At 41.1% G+C, this 25,593-nt stretch overlaps 1 protein-coding gene across 2 annotated transcripts in view; it reads right to left on the bottom strand.

The window, feature by feature from the left end:
• OSTF1 (osteoclast stimulating factor 1) overlaps positions 1-25,593 on the bottom strand; it is a 33,045-nt gene that overhangs the window by 1,706 nt on the left and 5,746 nt on the right. For both annotated transcript variants that reach the window (XM_018566525.1, XM_018566524.1), the window contains exons 2-9: positions 15,204-15,250; positions 12,176-12,226; positions 9,869-9,932; positions 6,007-6,060; positions 4,232-4,339; positions 2,950-2,999; positions 1,972-2,050; positions 36-134 (exon numbers count right to left, since the gene is read on the bottom strand). In XM_018566525.1, coding sequence (XP_018422027.1) covers positions 36-134; positions 1,972-2,050; positions 2,950-2,999; positions 4,232-4,339; positions 6,007-6,060; positions 9,869-9,932; positions 12,176-12,226; positions 15,204-15,250 — 552 coding nt within the window. The remainder of the gene's footprint in view (positions 1-35; positions 135-1,971; positions 2,051-2,949; positions 3,000-4,231; positions 4,340-6,006; positions 6,061-9,868; positions 9,933-12,175; positions 12,227-15,203; positions 15,251-25,593) is intronic.

Genomic DNA, 25,593 nt, shown 5'->3' on the forward strand with positions numbered 1-25,593 from the left:
TTAATGCCCATATGAAAACAAAGCAGATGTGTTACCTTGTGCCTGTCTTTTTTTAAGAAGGGAAGCACACTGAGCATTTGTAGCCATATCCAAAGCCAGCTTTTTCTCGTTATTCCTTAAATCTGTTCTTGCTCCTAATCAGAACAAGCAAAGTGTTACTAAATGCACAATTGAAGAGGAAAAAAAAAACAGAGTTATTTTATATATTTTATAACACAAAATAATCTAAATAATAATGGTGGGACTTCATATAGGAGCAGACAATGTACTTTAAATGACACTAAACTCAGGAGTTAAGAGTTAAATCTTAAAAACGCATTCAAGTACCTTACAACAAAAATGTATCTTATTTGTGTATCATTTGGCTGTAGAAGGAAGGACATGCTGAAACTGTCCTTCCTTCTGGAGGGGGGCTACTTTTGTTCTCCATGGTCCCTTTGTGTGTTGTATAGTAGCCACCGCTCCAAGCGCAATTCTGTGATTGTAGTCTGTCTCATATTTAGTTTACCAATTCACATTGGGATTGCAGTCCATCACAGTAGCGGTGACTACTTTACAACACACAGAGATCATGGGGAACAAAAGTAGTCACCCTCCAGAAGGAAGGACAATGTCAGCACCAATTCAGAGATTATTTGAGGATCAGGATAAGATACATTTTTGTTAATAGGTAAAGTACTTGAATGCATTTTGAAGATTTAACTCCTGAATTTAGGGTCATTTTAACCCGCCTCAGCTGCTACTTTCTAAAAATGTTTTGCTATATTCTAAAAACAGGAGTCACTACCACCTGATTTCCAGCAGCACAGCAGAAATCGCTACACTATACAGAATTGCTGTCTAAATTATAGAATATATATTTATAGAATATATAAATAATCAACAAAATGCCAAAGAATGCTACCCAAAACATAAAAAATTTATAGTGGATTGTTTTTATTTTACTTTTTCCCATTGCAGAGGTCTCGATTTCCAGGAAGGAAAGGGTTGTCCATGATGTAAAATCTGGTATGATGCTAGGACATTTATGGGTACACATTGGCAGCAGAAAGAGATTTTCCAGCTCCTTTGAAAACCTGGCAACCTGCATCAGTCATGAACTAGTTCTGATAAAAGCGACTATTAGACAAAAAAGTCATGTTTCTATTTAGAAGAGGATTGGGAGATGCTTTTTTGTTATGTGATAGAGTGCAGATGTTGCTAAAAATTAAAAAAAAAAATGAACTAGTTTGGGAAGGAAACAAAGATACAATGGCTTTGTTGTCCCTGTGGCAAGGACCTGTACTTTACTTTAAATTTAAAATGTACATCTACATTAAGATTTACACCCTGCATCTCTCCCAATGCAAATGCAAGCAACCCAAGCATCAGTCATATGTCTTACAACAGAAACCCGGCCTGCCAGGAAGTGAAGCAGTGGCTTCCTGAACAGCAAGAATTATCGTTATGGGAACTGTGAGTGTGGACAGAAAGACCTTGCTGCTCGTGTGATTCAGAGCGTGACCACACCAAAAGCACAGAGCAGAGAAGTAAACCCACATAGCAGGCCTGGGACCTACTTTTACTACACCTTGAATATAGCAAATATATGTAGCTGCGAAAAGTAATTATACCACAGCGTCTCTTAGATATAGCTTTAATACCAGAGACAAAGATAAAAACTGTAACATGCTGATTAGCATTGCTTTAGGAAGACTATAAATAATAAACAGCAGTCAACACAGTAAAATAATGTGCCTAAACAATAACTGATGTATGTAATAAATCAGTTGTCATTGTAGAGCTAGACTTGTCCACGGAATGTAATTTCCAAGAAAGATAAATTCCCATGGATGCTACTTAATGACAGATTTATAATAGAAATGGTTGTCATAACAAATGACTTTTCTGAGGTATTTTGTCATAGGAAAAAAAAAAAAAAAAAAGCATGTGATAATTACTTTGCATGAATGATGAAACACTAAATCTCACCTTTCAAGAGCAGCAACTCTACAATATCAGCGTATCCTTTCCATGCAGCAGCATGCAGAGCAGTGTCTCCAAGCTTATTCTGGACAAAGTAGAGGATTGCTTGTCATTATTTTAACACAGCTACTGTAATATTTGTTCATTTTTTATTAATAGTCTAGAGAGTCACAAAACCGTTTTTTAGTTCAATATATAACACTGCCAAATGTTTTCGCATTCTAGACATTCAGGATCAAACTCCCCAGAATTAACTTGTATATTACTGCATGTTAAATGGCCAGAATGAAAAAAAATGAACACCTTTCACTGTATACAGGAAACACACAACCATGTTGCCATGGAGGATTTGTATTCAGAGTTAAATGTGAACCATAGACCTGTGGCCAGCTTGAAAACCTCTTCAAAATTTGGGGCCCCGGATCTTTTGCCATAATGCGCAAGTATGTTCAGCATATTTGCACATTAGGACAGACCTCCAACAGTACTGTGCTCCCACTCATTCCTCCAACATCAGCACTTCCATCTTCACGAGGTCTTTTATTGGTTCAGTATCTTTGGCTGCCTTTACTGGCCAAGCCTGGATGACATAACTTCCACTGCATAATGGGAGTAATATTATTCTGGCAAAAAGATAAAATCCTACTGACACTGTACACACAGTTGCATATGCACGTCTCTGTGTAGAGTTAGATAAAATGTAAACGTTGGCAGACTGAAATAAGCATTTATGACAAAAGAGACACACAAGTCTCTTCTGCCATGAAAAACATACCTGTCATTGTTTTTTTTTTGTTTAACCGACTTCAGTCCTGTTAGAGAGCAATCTGCCATGAATATTTACAGTCCCTGTCCACATGTCATACTTGGCAGCTATAGACCTTAAAAGAAATAAAGCCATGTTTCCTTGCTGCATGCGCATTTACAGCAGAAACAAATCATTTGATCAAAGGTGAAAGTACTCAAATAGATGCAAATGCTTACCTGCTGGTTTAGTTCAATATTTGGCTGTGTAAGTAAGACTTCCACAACATCTAGGATAAAATAAGAACATACGTTGTAAATGTGTTCCCAAACAAATTCTAATATTAACAGAATAGTTTGGCCCAACATATTCAAAATTTGTGCAAATGGAAACCTTTTAAAAAGCATTCAGAACTCCTTACCTATCGGTGTTTAAAAAACAGTGATGTCAGCATATTCCCAAAGATACTGGGAAGCCCCTTTTGGACCCCCAAGTTACAGATTCTTGTTTCCATTTATTTATAGTTCGGAAACCCTCAGCTCGGTGAGACAGCTACACCAAAGAGAATATCCCACCTAAATGAACTTCTCCATTTTCTTTTGAAGAATGCCTGATGTACTACTCAAAGTATTTAAATTTAATTTGCAATTTGATCTTCTATATAATATAATGTGAAACCAAATGCAATAATAGCGGCAAGAACCATTATACTCAGAACATGAAAGAAACAGGAATGCCCTCTATTTTCTACACTGGTAGATGCACTATATTAAAATGTTTTCATTGAAAGTATGGTGGCGTAAAAGATCTAATCCAAGGAAAAATCCAAACAGCAATGGGACCCATGACCTAAGATGTGCTCTTCATATATAAATATTGACACGTCTGACTCGTTCTCTCAGAGACTTGGGTACCTGGTAACCTGGAAATAGGGGGTCTCATTTTTTTTCTACTCTGAACCAAGATTTATTCCGGTGACATTGTTAACAGGGTTTTTTTCCATTTCAACCTGCATCTCAAAGTTGAACTCTGGGCGTCAACAAAATATTATCTAACAAAAGAGAGCAATGTGTAGTGTTACTTTAATCTTAAGTGTTCTTTGTGTATTTCTTCTAGATCTGTGCAGTAATACAGCATGAAACAACTCCTGCACTTTACCTAGTTTAAAACTTAACACCAGGCAACTGACTTATCCAATGTAAAGCCCCTCTAATACCCTGATTAATGAAACAAAAAGATTTTCTCCTTACTCTGCACTATTACTGAGTTATTGTAATATATAAGCTCTGTGATGGCATCACAGGGTCTCCTTAATAAGCCAGTGGGAGGGGCACCCTATGCGACTTCCTGTGCATGTAAAGTGCCTTATAAGAGCTAGTGGGGGTGGGAACTGTGGGCACCTGCATGGTCCGTGAAAATTTTTGTACCCCAAGTTCAGCTTTAATAACAGTTTGTGGACCAGAAAGTTTAAACTTGTTAGTATTCTTGTAAGTAAGGGGGAAAAAAAAAAGTGAAACAAACCTTTATGCCCTCCATGGGATGCCCAGTATAGAGCAGTGCTTCCAGCTTTATCCAACCCATTAACGCCAACTCTGTTTTCTAGACACTCTCTCAGCCAACTCAAGTTACCTAAAATGTTATCAAAGGCATTAGATTTCAGAATACAGTACACATTAAAGCCAATGGAAATCCAACTAAAAATGTATCATTTTGCTTTGTGCCGGGACATTAATGACACAAGCTGGTGTATGTGTCCATCTGTTAGGCCCACAGAATTTATTAGAAAATCACCCAACATTGGTGGAGTACAGAAACTACAAGCAGAAAAAAATGGACACTGATAAAGAGCAATAACATAGTGCAGCTTAAAATTGGACCAAAAAAAAAAAAAGTGTGCTTTCAAAAAACACAGTACCTTTTATATATTCTGGAGTAGGCTCATCTATAAAATAATTTAAATGATTACTTAAAAGTAGGGATGCACCGATACCAAGTACCGTACTCAGTACAAGTACCGATACTTTGAGCTCCAAGACTAGACTAGAGAAAAACTCAAAAGTTAGGAGGCAGCTGTCATTTGTAAGGAGCACACGGAGCTCCTGGGATTTGTACATCTCTGTTTTAATGTATGATTTCAGGACAGCGGTGGAGCGCCAGAGCCAGGTCCCAGCTGCAACCCTGGTAGATCTCATGAAAATGCCAAGTATCGGCACTGATACTGAGAAAGTATCGGTGCATCCCTACTTAAAAGGTAAGCTATAGTTTTATCATGCCAACATTTACATGTATGAGAGATTATCTTGCTGTAAATAACATTACAGGTTAGGATAAGGTTTTAAAAGCTTTGTTTCTATGTGTCATTTGTATATGTATATAGAGGCAGCAGTAATTGTAATACACAGGCTCTCCTTCCTGCTTTGCAGTAACATGATTGTGCACACAGTACAAGCCTGTGAGTTGGTTCAAATGAGTGAAGAAAATATACCCCCCTGTTCAGCTGATGCCTTACAATCGGTTAAAAGAGAACATATACTAATAACATATACTAATGACCTCCTGTGACCCAAAACTCAGCATGTAGCGGGCTATTGCAGCCGGGAAGAATCTTAATATTGTATAGATCCACCCCACTGCCTGATTGTCAGCTGGCTCTGCCTCTTTAGAGGCAGAGCCAACTGTGCCCACCCCCTCCGACAAGGGGAAGTGGGGAATCCCTGCGGGGAGCAATGACTGACAGATTGGGAACTGAGCGATCGGCGGTATGTTATCGTGCAGTTCCCAATCAATAGAACCAATGTCAGCTCTAATTATGTGGATGAGTGTCATTTACTCACCCCTTATGTCTCCTTTAAGCAGAAGGTTGAATGAGGCAGAGTCCTATAAAGGACTCCCTCTACGGGTTAACTTACAAATCTCTACAATGATTGCAATAACAAAAATATGAAATAGCAGGAGCATAAAACAGTGCACTGCATCTTAAGGAGAGTAAAAATCTGCAATAGTATTTCTAACGTGTTCCCCTTCCCCTTTAATTATATACATCCACAAGAAACCAAAGCTAAAATTTACATATGAACTAAAATTTTCAGCCATCATTTGATTAGATATGTTCATAATGATACAAAGATGAGATGTTTAATATTAGAAAGTACAGGGCATATAAATCACTGAAAGAAATATAATTTACAACTGAAGAAACTAAATTAGGAAATCACTAGAAGCAAATGTGTTTAAGATGTTGTTTTGGCTGAAGGGCAAATCAGGTTGTAAAGTGCATGATTATGGATAATACATACCCCGTTTAGCAGCTTCATGCAGTGGATTATCAATTGATTCTGCTTGTTCAGCAACTGAAAAAATATAATACATCATCATTCTGTGATCTATTAGACCTATATACAGTATGTACAGGGTTTATGAAAAAAAATTTGTTAAAAATTATAAAAGCATAGATATTAGCACATATTGTATGAAAGCCAATAACACATAATGAAAACTAAAACCCCCTGCAGGTACATTAACCAAGCAATAAATGTAGCATAGCTTGTTGGAATAAGCCCCAACCTCTGGATCATCTATACAATTTCTTGGAGTTCATTGAGGGACACAGGAATTATAAAGAGACTGGGGGTTATACTGCCGCATATAGGAGGATTCGGACAGCCTAACCCCCCCAACCCCTAACCCCAGTATAACCCCTCCTACTCCCAGCATGCCTTAGTTTTGCAAAAAAAGCAATACCAAGAGCATGACACAGAGGGATGGAATCTGTGTTCCTTAATGAACCCCCAAAAATTGGATTTTAAAGCATTTTCTTTTTTTGTTCAATGAGGGACAAAGGAATTGTAATAGCAAGAAAACACTAACAGGCGCACATAAAACAACATGAGGGACTGCTTGCAGCTCAGGGAGCCACCTAAAGGACCTTACAAATGAATCTGGCATCAGAAGAGGCCTGAACATCCACCTTTTAAAACTTGGAGAACAGGTAATACGGGAACCATCAGGAATGACAAAGAGAGAGAAAGGAAGCAAAAGGCATAAATCAGGTTGTACTGATCCCACAGAGCCACCAGAGCATCTTTTGCTTCTACCAGAGGATCCCTGTACCCGGAGACAAACCTGTCTAGTCTGTTGTTGAACCTGGAGGCCAGGAGGTCCACATCCAGTCAGGTGAATCGGTCGGTCCACAGACTGAACCAACTTGTCCCACAATGACAGGATGCTGTGCTGTAGAGGTCTGTAGAGGAACTGGGCAAATGGGATTGCCTCATAAGAGGCTACCATCAGCCCCAGAACTTTCATGCAGAAGTGCAGAATTGGACAACCCCAGGACGAATACCTGGGAGCAGAATGTGTTTCTCCTGTGGAAGAAAAATTATGGTTGCAGCAGTGTCTAGCATGAGATTCAGATATTCCAAAACAAGGAGTAGGCTCCAGTGTGGACTTCTTAAGGTTCAGGACCCAGCCAAACCTTTGCAAGTTCTGGATAGTTCAGGATATGTTGTTAACCAGAACCTGCTCCCTCAAAAGGAGATCATCCAAAAAAAGTAATGCCCTGGGAGTGCAGCAACACTAGCACAGGGGCACCAGCACCTTGGTGAACACTCGAGGTGCAGAAGAAAGGCTAAATGGCAAGACCACAAGCTGGAAGTGCTGGGGACACACAGCAAAGCAATCACTGATGGGCTAGAAAAATGTGGACATGAAAGTACACATCCTTGATGTCAACAGAGGCCAGAACGTTTCCCTGATAGTGTGAGGATTTGACACACCTGGTGGATTTCATGCAGAATTTCTAGGGCCTCGAGTAAAAAAATGTAGGGCCCTGCAATGCCCCCTTTTGGTTTGGGAACTGTGAACAGGATAGAGTGGAAGCCCTGGAACCGGTTTACTGGAGCGATGACCCCCGGCTCCAGAAGACCCACGAGGCCTGCTAAATTGTGTGGTTACACAGGCAGATTGGAAGACATGAACTGAGAAAGGGAAAGCGTGTGGAATTCTAGCTTGTAGCCCCTGGAAACCACCTCCACACTCAAGCATCTAAGATGCTGGCTGTCCACAAGACTAACCGATGTCCCCCACTTTGGAAAATTGAGGTGCCACCTCATGCTGAAGAAGATTTTGGGGAACTTAAAATTCCAGCGTTTGCAGGAAGACTGGGTAGCAGGCTTAGACTTGGCTTTGAAGGTTCAGGCCAGGAAATAACAGAAAGGGACTCTTCTTGGCCTCCAAGGAGGGATAAGCCTTCCTGGACTAAGCCCTGGGGTTCTTCAGCTGGGGCAGATGGGTACTCCTGCCCCTGGTGACATCCTTGGTAAGGGAATCCAGGGCAGCTTCAAAGAGATGCTATCCCTCAAATGGTATGCAAATCTGTTGCTTTTTGACTACTGGTCCCACAGCCTAACACTTTAACAAAGAGTGTTGGGCTGTGGAATGTTCACTGAAAGAAGACTCATACAGGAAATGTATGAGTCTTCACCAATGGGGCTGTTTACACTCCCACCAATGTATACATGAGTTAATATGGGGTATTCTATGTTGTAATTTTTTATTAGGGGTAATGTACCCAGGTAAATATTTAGGAATTTTGATCAAAGTGACTTCTTCGGAATGTTTTTTGTGTGGGAAGGAGGGGATTTTTTGCAAGTTTTCTTTTCAGAAACTTATTTGAGCATTTATGTGATTATGGATTTAGTTTGCGGTATCCTTCAAAATCAGATAATTATGTAGTTAATAACATAAAGCTGGCTCTCCTGGACTTCAGATCTTTGTGAGGGTTTGTGGATCTCTATACTATATTTAGTTCAGCTAGACTATGGCAGACTAGTAACATGGCCAGGACAGGTTTCATAGCAAGGTCTACCATGGAGAATAAGGCTTTAAAAAGGGCCTCCAATCACTTGTTGAGAGGGTCCTTAAACACATGTGAATCCTCCATAGGCATCATCAAGGCTTTTGTAAGATAGGATACTGCCGTATCCACAATGGGGGCAGTCCACTTTTTTAACAAAGCCTTTCTCAAAACGGGGCTGACAGACATTTGGGAGAAATGAACAGCTTCTCAAAGTTCTTCTCGTCTCAATAAAGGGCAACTGCAAACACCACGTGCACAAGAAAGGTCTTAAGCACCCTAAAGGAACCTAGACTAGAAACAGTGCTGGTAAAAGCTGCAGGCTGATCCTCCATTATTATTATAAAGAGAGTCTCCATATAAGACAAGGTCTCAGTGCCTGAAGGCCGCTAATGGCATGTGCAGATTGGATTAGGATTATGCAGATGAAAGCATTGATGATGGCTCACGGCCTCTGTGGTTAGAGTCAGCAATTAAGGTTGAAATTTGTCCCATAATCTCTGTATAGCTGTGCTGAAATCCTCCGGGGATAGAGCTGAGGAGGAGACCACACGCAACAGGGCTAGGGAAGACTCAGCAGATAGCATAGATAGACTCAAGCATAGATAGACTCAAGCAGAGGACAACATTCTAGGTTGTCAGTGTAAGGCCCTTCAGTGGGTGTGCTACGGGAAACACCAGAACCATTGGTGGATGGTGTGCTGGAGGCACCTAGTACAGTGTGACTGTTTCTCATGTGTCTAGGATTCCAGATTTTTCACCACAAAGCAGGGGCAGCGTAGCTCAAGGTACAGGACTGGGCCTTATATACTCATGAACCAGCTGCTGTTAGCAGGAGAGGTTCAGTCAGTTGAAGTGACCAGGTGTTTCCTCAACGCTGAATGGTGGGAAAGAGGATGGAGCGCAGGCGAAACTCCACCCAGCAAATGGCGTCAGCATTTAGGTGCTGCAGAGATTTTAATGAAAAGGGCATTTACATTTTTCTTTGAGGCCCTGTCATTTGTAGTAACACCCTTGGATATTCAAAATGTATGTAAATCAGTCAGTGTTAAGGAAAATTATAAAATGCAAAGTGCAGTAATTTCAGCTAGCAAATACAGTGTACTGAAATCTGGCTGTTTGCTATACTATCACTGCAAAATAAACCAAGCGGACATGTGCTCCAAATCAGATTTACAAAATAGGCTAATGCTTTTATCTCCACAACAGTGTCAGAATTATTTATATATATATTTATTCCAACACAATAAAACCAGAGCATTCATCTAAAAGACACAGATCTGTATAATAGTTTAATACCTTACCATAGTTGCTTGGTATGAGTCCTGTTTTTCCTTTACAAGTACCTTTCCACCAATTTGTATCAGTCTGAGAAAAGAAAACCCCTCACAATTAATTCAGACAATGGAATTTAAATAAATCTTAACAAGGAAAAAAAAACTATTATGTCATTAATTCCTGATTCTTTTTAAAGCAAAGTCATCAGATTATGCATAGTAAATATGGATGTTCTGATACCACTTTTTTTTTTTATTACCAAGTACAAATTGCCGATACCAATTACCGATACTATTTCTTAAAGGGATATGTGACAATTTTTCTAAAACAACACAGACTGATGATTTTAGGGCAGTTTCTCACCAGGGCTAAATACAGATGTCCCCAAAGCCAAACACATGTCCCCAAAGCAGAATAGTATTCTGCTTTGGGGGACATGTATTCTGTTTTGGGGACATGTATTCTAAGAATACATGTCCCCAAAGCAGAACACTTGTCCCCAAAGCAGAATATAATTGAATGAATTACCTTTGCCAAATGTATCTTAGACACCGCACGGCATGCATTGCTTACATTTCTAAACCAACCTACGACTAGGATACAGACATCACTGCTCTCCCTTCTCTAGACCAGAAGCAAGCTTATTGCCACATGTGCATACCTCCCAACTGTCAGTCATTTGGAGGGACTATCCCTTATCTGGAACTAAATCCCTCTTTATCTCTTTCCTCCTCAGTTGGCCTGATGTACAGATCTCCATCAGTTAGTCTAATATCTGATGTCCCTCTTTTTGGTTTTATGTATAGATACATAAATGCAAATTTTTCATTGGGGACATGACAGGAGTACATCCGTTGACTAAATGCATTGTGCTGGAAGGTGTCCCTCTTTCTCATCTCATCTCAGAAAGTTGGGAGGTATGCATATATGGTTACAAACAACTCTTCTACAATCTCCACATATATGTCAAGACACATTAAAATGTTGTTCTTTTGTGACCTGAGAACTTCATATGGGCAGTGAAATATAAGAGGAAATGTCAATTTTCTGTGCACAGGAACATCTCTTGGCAAACCTTTGCTTAGTATGGAAGTTTTAAGCTTTTTTTTTTTTTTTTTTTTTTTTAAATCATACTGAATTTGGCTCTTATGTTAGCTGTACAGCCCTTTCTGTTATCAGAGTTTACATTATACTCTACAGACCCAAGACATCAATGTTAGATCCCAAGAGGATGTACTGGGTGGTCTGAATTTTCTTTCTTCATCCCCTGAATTAGAGTAGACAGAGGCAAAGTTCCCCTTCTATGTGGTCTGACTGACTGTTACCAGCAAACAGGTATAAGAACTACAAAGTACATTGAATTTCTCTTTTCCCAATGGCAGTAATGTCAGTTTAGCCAGAGACAGTCAGTTATATCCTCGTAAGATATCAGACCAGTGAGCCCGGTAGAAACTGTAAATTAAAATTGTATATCTAGCTAAAACAATGCTTTCTCCATTTTAGATGCAGTAAAAAAAGGGTTATAACTCCTGTACGTATATATTGCCATTTGTGTGTACCGGTAGGGGAACTTTTCCTTCCATTACTGTTCTAGAGAGGCAACAGTAAGTGAGTTGAAATCTCCCAAATGTGAAGGTACTTCCAATCTTAGGACTTTGCATGTTCTCCCTGTGCTTTCGTGTGTTTCCTCCGGGTATCCCGGTTTCCTCCCACACTCCAAAGACACGCTGGAAGGTTAATTGGCTCCTGTCTATATCGGCCCTGTATGTATGCATGTAAGATAGGGACTGTATATTGTAAGCTCCTCGAGGGCAGGGACCGATGTGAATGTGCTCTATGTAAGCGTTTGTATGTAAATTGTCGCCACTATATACATTTCTGTAATAAATAAATAGCTGTTACCAGAACAAGTGCTATTTATAGATCTCCCCTCACCCCATATTGTGTACATCCATATCTGAGCAGAAATCCAGTGTGAAACGTTGCCTCTGTGCATAGCTTTACCGTTATGAAGACCAATCACTGCTGCACTCTCTCCTTGTATAGGGTGACTGGTCTTGTATCTGCCCCCCTCCTGTAGTTTTCTGCATGCATCCTGTAGTGGGTGGTATTTGTTGAGTTGCCCACCACAGTTCTGCTCTCTGCACAGCTCATACATATATATATATATGTATATATATATATACACACACGTGTCGAGGGCTCAGCTTTAACATTACACATACCTCTAAATTTTAATTAAATCATCAGTTTAGAATAAGTACCATTAAAACCCACAGTGGCAGACAGAGCATGTGGTAGGATGTAATGTCTGTTTAACTATAAAAACTTACCATGTCCGCAATGTAAAGGATATCTCCTTCATCGAAATACAGTTCATCAGGCTAAAAAACAGAAAGCAAAAGAGATAAAAATACATGGCTTAACATATGACAGGCTGTTTAGAAAAACAGAAAACAGTGTATTTACATGTGTCTGTGGCTTCTAAATGCACAGAAAAGCAATACTGCAAAACCATAAAGCTCTTTTGCTCTTTTCCAGAACAATCATTTGGCTTGTGGTCTCAGGAAGTGGCAACCACCTTTTCGAAACTTTCAGTGTAAAACAAAAAGCATATTAAAATACCAAATACACAATTGGCAGAATATGTACTCTCTTAAAAGCGAATAACTACAATTTATACTTAAAGCACACTTAAAGTTACATTAAACCCTCAGATTTTTTAACATAAGCCAATACTGTAATGTGTGCCTTACTGTAATCCATGGTTGTTTCCCTTCTCTTTGCTGCTCTTCCTTTTAAATCCTCATGTCTTCTCATGCTTGGGGAGAACTTCCCTTTGCAGCTGAGTGCCTCTTCCTGTAGTGCTGGCTCAGGTTGCAAACCTACACACAGACACCATATATCCATTCCTGAGCCAAGGCAGTCTGCTGCAAAACAGAAGTTCTGTCCAGCATGAGAACAGATACAGATTTAAAAGGAAGAGCAGCAAAGAAAAGGGAAACAACCATGGATTACAGTAAGATACACATTACAGTATTGTTTTATGTTAAAAAATCTGAGGGTTTAATGTCACTTTAAATGCCAAAAAAAGTCATATATTGCCGTGCTTAGATGTAGTGGCTGCATCCCCCCCCCCCTTTAGTATGGCCTGATGATCCTACAATTAACAATTCCTGTCACTTTGTGGCCACTCTCATTTCTCCACTGTATCTATGGAAGTAGCCAAGGTTGGCACACTAGCTGCATTTTAAACATGACTGCCTTTGTTCATCTGCATTACACAGTGGACTGATGGGGCTAATAGTTTACAGAGGAAAGATAAGCTCACAGGAAATCACAAGGACACTATATTTCTGGCAAGATCAACAGACATTTTCTGCCCTCTAATCTAATCTAATCTAATGCACCCACCAAATCTAGGACTGATAAGCTGCTACATAATAAAACTGTATTTGTTTTTATGTTAGACAGGTTTTAAAAGAGGGACAGCAGGCAAGTAGATAAATACATAGCTCAAATACATAGATGGGAACTGGTTTGCCTGCTAAAAGGACTGTGAATTCTTTTCAGTCAGTCTTGCGATCCAGACACATCTGCTAGACAGCAGAGGTCCTTTTTCTCCAAAGAAAAACCAGCACAAATAATCAAAAATGCTCCCCAGTCACTTGATTGGACAGTGTTGGAATAGCAGGATAATAATGGGTCATTCCTCTGCTCAGTTAGCATGGTGCCTGTCATCACACGGAAACTGCAGCAAAGCCTGACTGGCTTCTAGTGCTGCCTCCCCCAGTCTATGTACTGCTATGCAGGGCATTGCAGAAGGCTAATATCAAGGCAAAAATCATATTTCTGTTTGAGTCATTAAGAAAATATTCAAACAAAATAAGGCCCCGTTCACACCAGGACAGTTTGGCCAGATCCACCGACATGAACGATCCCATGCATTGCTATCGGGACCGATCATGCGACCGCGTGGCTCCACGCAATCCGAACCGCCTCCCGCCCAAATTGCTCCCTGACCCTTTTTTGCAGCTTTGATCAGTGCGGTTTCCATACGTTTTCCAATGGAACCGTACCGTTCAGTTTTGGGCTTTTTTAATTGCGTTTCAATTAAAACACCCAAAACCGTTCTTTTAAAATCTGCACAGAAACCGCGCTGATCCGAATGGGGCCTTATATGCCAGGTTTAGCTGCAAAGCAAAAGAACAGTAAAGCCAGTCACAATTGAGAAAGCATCTCACTGAATGTAAAGCAATAGGACATCTGATTGTCTATTCTTATATCAGAGTACCTTTTCAAGTCGTAATCTTAAAAGCCTTCAGTAATGACTCCAGGCTTGTTCACACCATGTCTGGCTCATGTCCAGACCAGAACAGTTTGTTCCCGGACCAAAAAAGCATCCCAATGTATCCCTATGGTATTTCTGGGCTCTGTTCACACCAGCGCAGTCCAGACCAGACAAAATAAATAAAGCATGTCTCACTTTCTCTAGTCTAGAATGCACTGGAATACATAGAAACGCATAAAAAATGCCTCTTTAGTGTGGATGGGGGAATCAAGTGTATGGCCAGCAAATACAGTTGTACAATAACACGGAGTAAAGGAGGATCGAATACAGGTAGTGCATTTCACATCAGTTACAGTTCTTGGGAGAATAAGAACCAACAAAAAGACTTACATTCGCATGTTATAAACTGAATCTTGAGGAACGTCAAACATACAGTCCTGAGATATTAAAGTGTGAATAAGGAAGAAGAGACATTGAAACGGTAGAGGAAAGTGGAAGAAAAGAGGGGAGGGAATAAGTGAAAGAAAATACCCTGGGTAGCATGGTTGAGAATCATACTCAGATGTAGGACTATATTCAGATAATAGGGACAATAATTGACGGTCAAAATCGCGAAATCCAGGGATCCCAAATTTAATGGAATTTAACCACAGAGTCAGGGAGTTTAGCTGAAAGTTTTTCATTGGATAGAGTTGAATGAAATCAAGTTTTAACCAGGTGGAAATTTAGGGACCGTGATTTCCAGGATTTCACCATAACTGATTTGGGCAGCGGTTAGGATATGGGTCATTAAGGCGAATTGGCAATTGTGGAGACCGGGGCGGTATTAAATTCCTTACAATTTTGTTATCACTACGCTAGAAAATGATCATGTTTGACATCATCAAACATTAGAAAAATCGAACAAACATTCCGAAACAATTTTTTTTTAAATTCGACTAGTGTATGGCCAGCTTAAGCAAGTTTAGCAAAGATATCAAGGAAAAAAATATAAACTGTATATCTCTCTCAAAAGAAAGTAAAAACCTATGCTTTTTGAGACATGGTAAATAATATATTCAAAAAATTACCGTTCTTGGTTCAAATGTGTAAAGAGCCCGGAACACTTTGACTTGCCCTAAGAAAAAAAAAAAGAAGAATTACTACACGCATATCTCAATTAAAGCGTAGTAGAAGGATGTGCCAACTTAAACATACATCTACACTTTATTATTGTGTTTATATAGAAGTTTATGGTTTAAAACATTTTAATAAAAACATTATAGCTATGTAATCAGAACTAATCTTCCACATCTGTGATGTCATGCTATTAAAAGGTGAAGATGGCAAAACAGGTACAGCGCGAAAAGCCACCCCTGTCAGTGGTATGCAGAGGTTTCAATGAAGCAGAGCAAATCACTGCTAACAGCAGAGGCTTCATTAGCACTAACAGAAGAATAGGTGTACAATGTGTTTATTTTAATATTGACTCTGCTCCGCTCCACTGAAGTCTCCACACTGCAAAGAACTAGCACACACTGATCAAACATTGTCAGGGTTATTCACAAAAGGGTGAAGAGTTTGGAGAAGGCAGGTGACGTGAACAATCTAGGACAAAATAGCTGATATGGAAAAATTCTCCAATTCAGCTATGTTGTCCTAGATTGTTCACTTCTCCTGCCTTCTCCAAACTCTTCACCATTTAGTGAATAACCCTGTATATATCTATACGGCCTCTTATAATGCAGAAGCACAAGCAATAGGAAAGGAGTTCTCCCTTCCCTTGTCACTGCCCATAGCACAATTCAGTACACTCTCGGAAGCCAGTCCTCTACAGCACTGGCACAGAGGGCTCTTAGGAGAGGTTATCTTGTGGAGGAGCACCTACATATACACATAGGGTGACCCCTCCCAAGGCTGACACTGTAAAAAGATTTTTCGGGGTCTGTGATGAAGTCACAGGGATTTTGGTAAAAGTCTCAGATTATGCTTGAAAATTTTCTCTAAAAATTCAAAAAAAAGTTGAATATCTCACAGAGAGGGATCTGTGCTTTTGAAAATACCACAACCCAGAGTCCAGCATTTGAGCTGTAAAAAGTACATCTGTCAACAAAAGTACAATCAGTCAATGACTTTCTAAATGTAACTAGTAAACACTGCAACTGGGCTAAAGCCAGAAAGTCCACTCAATGTAGCTTTATTCTAGGTTTTAGCACCTGTAACAACAACAACAGCTTTTAGCAATACAATTGGGCAGATTTTCAGCCTGCTATCACGGCTCAGCTTCCCTCTATACATGCAGATGCTAGGATAGGGAAAATCAATTCAGGGCCGACAGAAAGATAGGCACAACAAAACAGCAATGATAAAAATGGAATCACTCAACAGGTAATCTATACAGTCTCCCCGCATCTGGGTTATTGGTGCCCTTAAAACTGTTCCCATATTGGCATTCCCCTCCCTGCCCCTGAAAGACTGGGCGTGAGACAGGGATACTACAAGCTTGTTTGCCCATTATGAGATTTGGTAGACTTTGGTGCTATAATTTATACATAACGGACTAAAAACACTTTCACACATCACATTAAAAAGGTATCTATGGTCAAAATCTAAAAATAAATATGTATTTCTATGTATTGAATTTCCAAGTCCTATCCCACTCCTAATAACCATATCGATTTAGAAGTTTGTAAGCTTGCCTTCTAAACTAACTTATCAACATCTGAACAATGTAACATTATCATTGCTGGCAGGAAGCAATGCATGATGGTATATGAAGTCTTGAGAAATGGAGATTGCATCACATCAAGCGACAGGGAAAGATATGTAAGCACACTGACAATGCAGGAAGGTGTTGAAAGTGATGGACAGATGGAAGGCAGCACTCGCTACCTCAAAGAGCTTACAGTCTAAGGTCCCTAGTCTCTATCTCACATGCATACATACAGGGCCAATTAAGACTGAAACCAGCATGCTTTTGAAATGTGTGAAAGGAAACCCGAGTAATTTTTGATTGCATTATTAATAACAACTATAATATGTATTCCTTAGGGCTGCAACAACTAATCGGCTTCCGATCAGTTGGCCCTGTTCACAGCTCCACACGCTGTAAGTTAGCTGCAGCTCTAATAGTTTATCAGATTAACCGAACTTAATAATCAGCTAACTAATCGATTTTGAAAATAATCGTTTGCTGCAGCTCTAGTATTCCTATTACAATGCTGATGTTATAACTGTATAGTGTATGCTGGGACTTCACAACTCCTTTAGTCCCAGAATTCCTAAAGCCTGGGGTATTCTAATATGTAGTTTTCTGAACTCTATTAGCACATAAAATGATAGGTGCCTCATATCTCCAGCAAGGGATTCTGGAAGCAATATGCCAGCCCTCAAGTCATTTAGCAAAAGCTATGATTTGCATAATACAGAGCCCCTAGTTTTGGAGCTCCCAGGAAACTCTAAAAGCTGTATGAAGGTACACTATATTGCCCAAAGTATTGGGATGCCTGCCTTTACACGCACACGAACTCTAATGGCATCCCAGTCTTAGTCCGTAGGGTTCAATATTGAGTTGGCTCACCCTTTGCCGCTATAACAGCTTCAACTCTTCTGGGAAGGCTGTCCTCAAGGTTTAGGAGTGTATCTATGGGAATGTTTGACCATTCTTCCAGAAGCGCATTTCTGAGGTCAGGTACTGATGTTGAACAAGAAGGCCTGGCTCACAGTCTCCACTCTAATACATCCCAAAGGTGTTCTATCGGGTTGAGGTCAGGACTGTGCAGGCCAGCCAAGTTCCTCCACCACAAACTCGCTCAGCCATGTCTTTATGGACCTTGCTTTGTGCACTGGCGCACAGTCATGTTGGAACAGGAAGGGGCCATCCACAAACTGTTCTCACAAAGTTGGGAGCATGAAATTGTCCAAAATGTCTTGGTATGCTGATGCCTTAAGAGTTCCCTTCACTGGAACTAAGGGGTCAATCCCAACCCCTGAAAAACAACCCCACACCATAATCCCCCCTCCACCAAACTTTACACTTGGCACAATGCAGTCAGGCAAGTACCGTTCTCCTGGCCACCGCCAAACTCAGACACATCCATCGGATTGCCACGCTTGAATTCACTGAGCTCCTGAGAGCGATTCTTTCACAAATGTTTGTTGAAGCGTCTGCATGCCTAAGTGCTTGATTGTATACACCTGTGGCCATGGGAGGTGATTGGAACACCTGAATCCAATGATTTGGAGGGGTGTCCCAATACTTTTGGCAATATAGTGTATATTCAGGTACCTAAGGCCCCATTCAGATGGCTGCTCTGATCAGGTCTGCCTGTCAGTTTTTCAGGAGGACCCGATCAGATGCCCAATGCAAGTCTATGGGCAGACTTGTGTAGACGGATGAGTGTCGGTTTACACCCGGTTACCCCCACCCGAATCCGAAAAGAAAAACGGAACAGTGTTCCATTTCGCTAGACCGGATCATGCCGCATCAGGGGTAATCTGATGTAAACGGACACATGTCCAATTACAGCCGATTGCTCATAGACTGCAATGGGGTGTGGTAATTGCAGTTTTTTCCTCCATTGCAAGATGCCATTAATTCTGTGTTAGTAAGTATAGAAAAACAAACATCTAACTTTATTTAATACACAACCTCCAAATTTCAATTACAAACCAGGAGTACCGTAGCCATTTCTGTTTTTACCACTGAGATGCTTAAGGATGAGTTAGTGACAGTAGCTGAGGAACTGAATTACGCAACCACTTCCTAAGATGATCACGAATGAACTTCTCTAGCATTTATATAATTAAATATCTTACACTTTGAGCACTGGCAGAAGAACACAGAAATTGACTAAGCCCCTACAGTATACCAAAGGGTTTTTGGTCCTATCAGAGCTTTAATCCTACTCTGAAGAGAACACACACAGATGATGTGTTACAGCTGCATGGCTCGTATTTACCTAAAAGACAATGCCCTTCTTATGATGGAGAATAAAGAATGTGTTCAAGCGCCAAATGAATAATTCGCTTGGCCTGAAAAAAGGACTCTCATTCAGCTTTTGCAAATTCTGATATTGTGGGTTACTTTATAGCTTGTTACTCTGTTTTAGTTGTGTTGATATTTGTCTGTCATATTATGCTTCTTAGTGTTAAATGAAAGCATAAGTACACATCTTAACACATTACTGGTTCACTTTACAGTCACAACCAGTACCAGTTACCATAGCCAGAATGTTGTAAGCATTGCCGTTTTCTGAAGTGCCCCACATATACACACACACACACAATGCAACATAAGAATGTTTTCTGGGCTTGAACACTCATGGCATATGTGCTCAGAACCATGCAAAGACTTGCTGGGTACACCAGGTTCTGGGCCTGGAGCAACCACCCATTTCATCCATCCCCAGTGCAAGCAATTCAGTGAACTCCTGGAGTGTTCTAGTAGGTTTCCTCAGGACCTGGCAGAATAGCCACACCTGCTCCCCCAAAGATCACCATACACATCTTTGTAAAATCCCCCTTTATATTTACCAAAACTATGCAATATGAGGACTTTAAAGGGTTTTTTTTGCCTTCCTGTGGGCATAGCGTTCTGTTTCTTCTTCTTTTTTTTTTTCCATATCTCTATAGGTTGAGCTCGATGGACTTGTGTCTTTTTTCAACCTGACTATGTAACCTACCTAGACTATACTGTACTATACTGTTTAAGTCTCTTCTGCCAAGAAAAAAAAAAGTCTACCTGCCTGTCAGCAATTATTATTTTTCTGTGCACTAAGCCACGCATGCACAGCTCAGTGCACAGGTTCAGCAAGGTTCTGTGTCGAAATAAAGTAACTCCTGTGTGTATGTGCAGGAGTTACATTATGCTGGCCTGGCCAATCAACTGGCCGAAGACGCTGAACCTGGAAGAAGACTGGGTGAAGATGGAAGTGCCACTGACAGAGGGGGGAAGTGGATAACTCAGTGCTAGAGAAGATGACCTACAAGGTAACTCTGCATACTCTGCATACTTGCACATTAGGGGGGGGGGGGGGGACCCCTGGGGGGGGCATTAAAAAAAAAAAAAGAAAACACTTTACTCCCACTTTAAGACAGATCCCAGTAAGGATGCTGATAGGCACTCACTGTTCTATTCCAAATGTTGGTGTGGCATTTTGAAACCATTTATTTTGTGGGCAAACGTAGTTAGCAGATGGATTCCATTCTGGCCAGTTATCCTTCATATCCAAGTAGTGGATTCCCTTGAAATATAAACATCTGTTAATGCCCACTCCACCATCCCTGGTAATGGTAAATGGCACCTCTGGTGGCAGGACATTATTCTAGGTTTTGTAAAACTGACATATTCCCTCGTTTGTAACATGACGAGTCCTCTACTATGGCATTCTTTTTTCCTGTAACATGGCATCATTCTCTTTCCTCTGTCTTCAAGTTTTGTAACATTGTATATTTTGTAATATAGCATTAGTCCATGTTTTGTAATACAGCCTTATTTGTCTTTTGCAACATGGTACCTCTAGTAACAGCCTGAAAATAGAAAGCAACTTAGGCCAGGCCTAAGGCAGTCTCCTATATCCTGGGTGGAGAGGATTGAATAAGGCACCTCCAGAAGTTACAGAAGAATATGTAGAAAAGCAAAAGGAGTAAAATTAACACTATTGTTCACTATTACCAGGGCTTGAAAAATGTTAGGGTGTCTCACCAGTCAGTCAAAAATGTCACCAGTCAGCATGACCGGACTATCGGCCTTGCAATTTACGTTAACGTTTTTTGGGGACAGATAGACCTTTCTTTTGGAGTTATATAATCACCTCGGGGGTTATTTTTTTTACTGTATAATGAAAAAAGTAAAAGAAAAAAAAAGGTTTCCCTACACTATGTTATAAAACATTTATTATTACCCATATTTTTGGTAAAACATAAAAGTCGGGGTCACGTCGGGTAAATAGACACCAAACATGTCAAGCCATAAAATTGCGTGCGCCCGCAAAATCGCAAGAAACGCACATAGGCGACGCTTAAAACGCTTTTACTACTCATCAGTTTAGTGTTATTGGTGATTGATGGCCCTAAAATCATTGCTCTCACTCCGACGTTTGCGGCGATATGTAACATGTGCGGCACAATAGGCGCAAACGGCGTTTTTGCACGTAGGCGCACCTGACGCATATCTGAGTGTGTATGTGGTGGGTGGGGACTTTAAAAAAAAATTATTTTTACTTTTTTTTATGCTTTATTTTTTTTATGATTCTTTAATTTTTTGTATTACTTTTTTTTTTTTGACACACAACTTTATTGCTATTACATCAGGGGCTAAGAAGCCCCCTATATAATAGCCAATTTACATGACAGGTCCTCTTTATGGAGACATCAGGGGTCTCCAAGACCCCTAATGTCACCTAGGGACCCCCAGAGAAGCTGATGAAGCAGAGACCTGCTTCATCAGCTTCTGTAGCTGGAGAGTGACACTGAATGCAGGAAGTGATGTAATATACATCACTTCCTGCATTCGGGGACTGAGAGGAGATCAAAGGGAGTTTGTATACTGAACTCCCTTTGATCTCCTGTCACAGAGCCGTGCCGGTCCCGGCCGCATCGGGCTCAGCGGATCTCGGGACCGGCAGTGACAGCTGCTCATACAAGCGATCGAGCGTCTCTAGAGACGCCCGATCGCTTGAATGTAAAGCTCCCGGCCGGCCGTGTAATTACAATGGCCGGCCGGGAAGCTGCTCGTCGGGCTCCACTGTCCTCTCGTCACAGACGTGTGGACGAGTGGATTTTTCAAGCCCTGACCATTACCATCAATTGAGAATTGTGGCAAGTCCCAGGGCTTGGATCAATTGCTGGAGGGTTAGAAGATATCTCCCCGCTCAATGGTCTTGTGGACAGATGTGTGTCTATGGCCACCTAAACCGTTATTCAGACTTTTGTAAAATAGCACCTATGGTAATTTGTTGTAATCTATACTTAGTAACACAGAATCAATGGCAAGGTCACTAATGCATACAGTGGTGGTGTTCTTGCTTTAAGCAGCTTGACACCTCTGGAAAGAACCATTGGGATTGTGTAAATGTAACTTTGATTCCAGAAGTGGGTAGATAGTGCTCGCCCAAGGTGTATTACATTAAAATTAAAAGAGAACTATGGGGTAAGTATTTTCCCCCATAGTTCTCTTTAGGGTCACGAGATGACATATACTAACCTCCTCCTGTGACCCAAAGCTCAGTATATCGCGTGCTATTGCTGATATATTGAGAGCGCCGCAGCTGGGACGGATCCCAACAATACTGTCTGGATCCACCCAGCTGCGTGAGTGACAGCTGGCTCTGCCTATCTAGAGGCAGAGCCAGCTGTACCCTCCCCCTCCCCCATTCATTCCGCCACTCAGCACTGGAGGATCGGAGAGGGGAGGAGGGGAATCAGCTTGGGGAGCTGTGACTGCAAGTCATCGCTCGCTGCAGGGAGATGATTGGGAAGCTGATCGGCTGCATGTTTCTGCTCACTTCCCAAAATCGATAGAGCCGACCTGTGACAGCTTCTTTGTCACAGGTCAGCTCTAACTATGAGGATGAGTGGAAATCACTCACCTCATAGTTCTCCTTTAAGTGCATACAATGGGGGGGATCAAAACTAGAGCAGACAGAATCTGGAGCAGTTGCTCATCGTAACCAATCAACTATATATTATTTTCAAATCTTTATAGAACAAACTAAAGAGAGAAACTGATTGCCATTTTTCTGCAACCTTGCTGTCAAAAATCGATACCTCAGACGTGGAAACAAGGCTAAGCCACTCAGCTACGTAGAAAAGCATAGGAACTGGGATGCAGAAAAATGGCAGCAGGTGCTCTGGACTGGCGAGTCAAAATGTGAAATATTTGGCTGTAGCGGAAGGCAGTTTGTTCGCTGAAGGGCTGGAGAGCAGTACAATAATGAGTGTCTGCAGGCAACAGTAGAGCATGGTGGAGGTTCCTTGCAAGTCTGGGGATGCATTTCTGCAAATGAAGTTGGAGATTTGGTAAGGATCAATGGTGTCCTCAATGCTGAGAAATACAAGCAGACACCTATCCATCATGCCATACCATCAGGGAGGCATGGGATTGGCCCCAAATTTATTCTGCAGCAGGACAATGACCCCAAACATACAGCCAATGTCATTAAGAGCCATCTTCAGCGTAAAGAAGACCAAGGAGTCTTGGATGTGAGGGTTTGGCCCCCACAGAGCCCTGATCTCAACATCATGGAGTCTGTCTGGGATTACATGAAGAGACAGAAGTATGTGAGGCAGCCTACAGAAGATCTGTGCTTAGTTCTCCAAATGTTTGGAACAAACTACCTGCCGAAGTCCTTCACAAACTGTGTGCAAGTGTACCTAGAAGAATTGATGGTGTTTTGAAGTCAAAGGGTGGTCACATTTATTGTACATTAATGTGGATACAGTGTCAAATGGAAGTAGTGAATAGTCGTGCATGAGTTCTAGCCCAGAGCTGTACAAATCCCAAGAGCCAGGGAGCCACTGCTCCTTAAGGGCTTGTTCACACGACGTCCGGATTCTGTCCTGACCAGATCCGTGCGCTCATGCACCCAAAATGCATCCCAATGTATCTGTATGTGTTTTATGGGCTACAGTTCTCACGAGCGCAGTCCGTTTCGGTCCGGACAGAAAAAATACTGCATGTTACATTTTGTCCGGTCCGGAAATGCACAAACGCGTCAAAAACGCAACGAAACACAACAAAAAGGCGTCAAAAACGCACTGCATGCATGGCACCGCGTCTCCAGATCTGGACCAGAAAATCGTGTGAACAAGCCCTAAGGCCTAGTTCACACCTAGGCGGTTCCAGTTTCGTGCGTTTTTGCCTTTAAAAATGCACGTTTCTCCCCGCATAGAGATGTCTATGAGACCAAAACCGCGCGACATTCTGAAAATAACTCCTGCATCTTTTCGTGCGACAATCGCTTTCCTATGGGCAACCGACGCTAAGGTGTGAACAGTCACCAATGACTTGCATGGAAATGTGTTTTACGCGTTCTCGCGTGACTAGATCCACGCTGAAAACCGCTCAGGCGTGAACCAGGCCTTAAGATTACAGCTGGCACCTAACTTTTGAGGTTGCGGTCAAGGAAGCTGGCTCTTGGATTGGACAGACTGGCTCCTGAATTCCAGATTAATTTGCCCACCCCTGTTCTAGCCATATCCATATTTCTACCACACCTACAACCAGTTGTAGTACTATGCATGAGCTGCTGCTTCCTGTCACACCAAGTACCTCCGGCTTGCAGACCTCTGGCCCTAATACAAAGTAAAGCACATAGCGGAGGCAGTACTACCAGAAGCACCATAAAAACCATGATCAATCTGGCTGCATAGATTATATGAAGCTTCAAAGTGACCTTTCTGGCTGAAATACAGCTGTAATGTATCCTGGGTATTACTGCATCCGAAAAATATGTGCAGTATATATAACTTGCTGTGTAAATACGACATTATTTTACTGCGGCAGAAATGTCCCTTAGTGTGCTGGTGTGCCTTCTGTGGGAATGCATGCAATAAAAACACTAATGCCCACAAAGTGATGTAAGAATAAGCTATGACAGGAAATAAAAGAAACGTGTTGAGACATCTTTCCTGTGCTTAAGGCCAGTTCCACCCCACTCGTAATGACAAGCTCAAGCCGAAGTACTTCATATAGACAAGCGTTACATGACATAATAGAGACACTATTGTTCTATGAGCATATTTGTTTTCTTCCATCTACTAGGCCAACATTTATATTAGAATGTTTCATTAAATACAATCAGGAACTATCATTTGAAACAGGAAATCACCTGTTATACACCAGCAACTGATTATAAAAGAAGCTACCGGAAGAAAAACCTAATCAAAAGGAAAATGTCACAGATTGCAAAACCAGAGCTGATTAGCAGTTATTAGTAGGACTGGCTAGTTTTAGCCATGGGGACAGAAAAAGGATAGCAACCCACCATGCTGCATCAACCTTCCATGAAAGATTCAAATTCTGAACTATGTAATGTTTCCATTTTGAATTTGTTCTTTTCCTGGTTTTTATAGCAGATATGATCCCTTAAATCCAAAACCTACGTTGGAATATTTGCTCAGTATATTAGATTACCACTTATGAAATGTGTCCCATCTCTGGCTGCTGCAGCATTTATTAAATCTCTTACTTACATTCAGCCTGCGCTCTCCTGTTGGTGTTGAGATTTCTATTTCTGTCTGTAGAACCATGATCAAAGTAGGTTGCTCGCTGTACCCCATCCTTCATTCAGAAAAGGCCTAAATTCTTTTCAAATAATGCAAGGTGTTCTGTGATTGGAGAAGAGGCAGATGAACATCATAACCTCCCCTCCCCCAATACAGACTATCATGGCGTTCTGGCCTTGATAGTCTGTAAAAGGATGGGGTACAGCAAACAACCCACTAAAGTCCAAACAGATCACTGTAAAATATGGGGGG

Source organism: Nanorana parkeri, unplaced genomic scaffold (genome assembly GCF_000935625.1).
Source record: "Nanorana parkeri isolate BGI_ZX_2015 unplaced genomic scaffold, ASM93562v1 scaffold957, whole genome shotgun sequence".
Taxonomy (NCBI): domain Eukaryota; kingdom Metazoa; phylum Chordata; class Amphibia; order Anura; family Dicroglossidae; genus Nanorana; species Nanorana parkeri.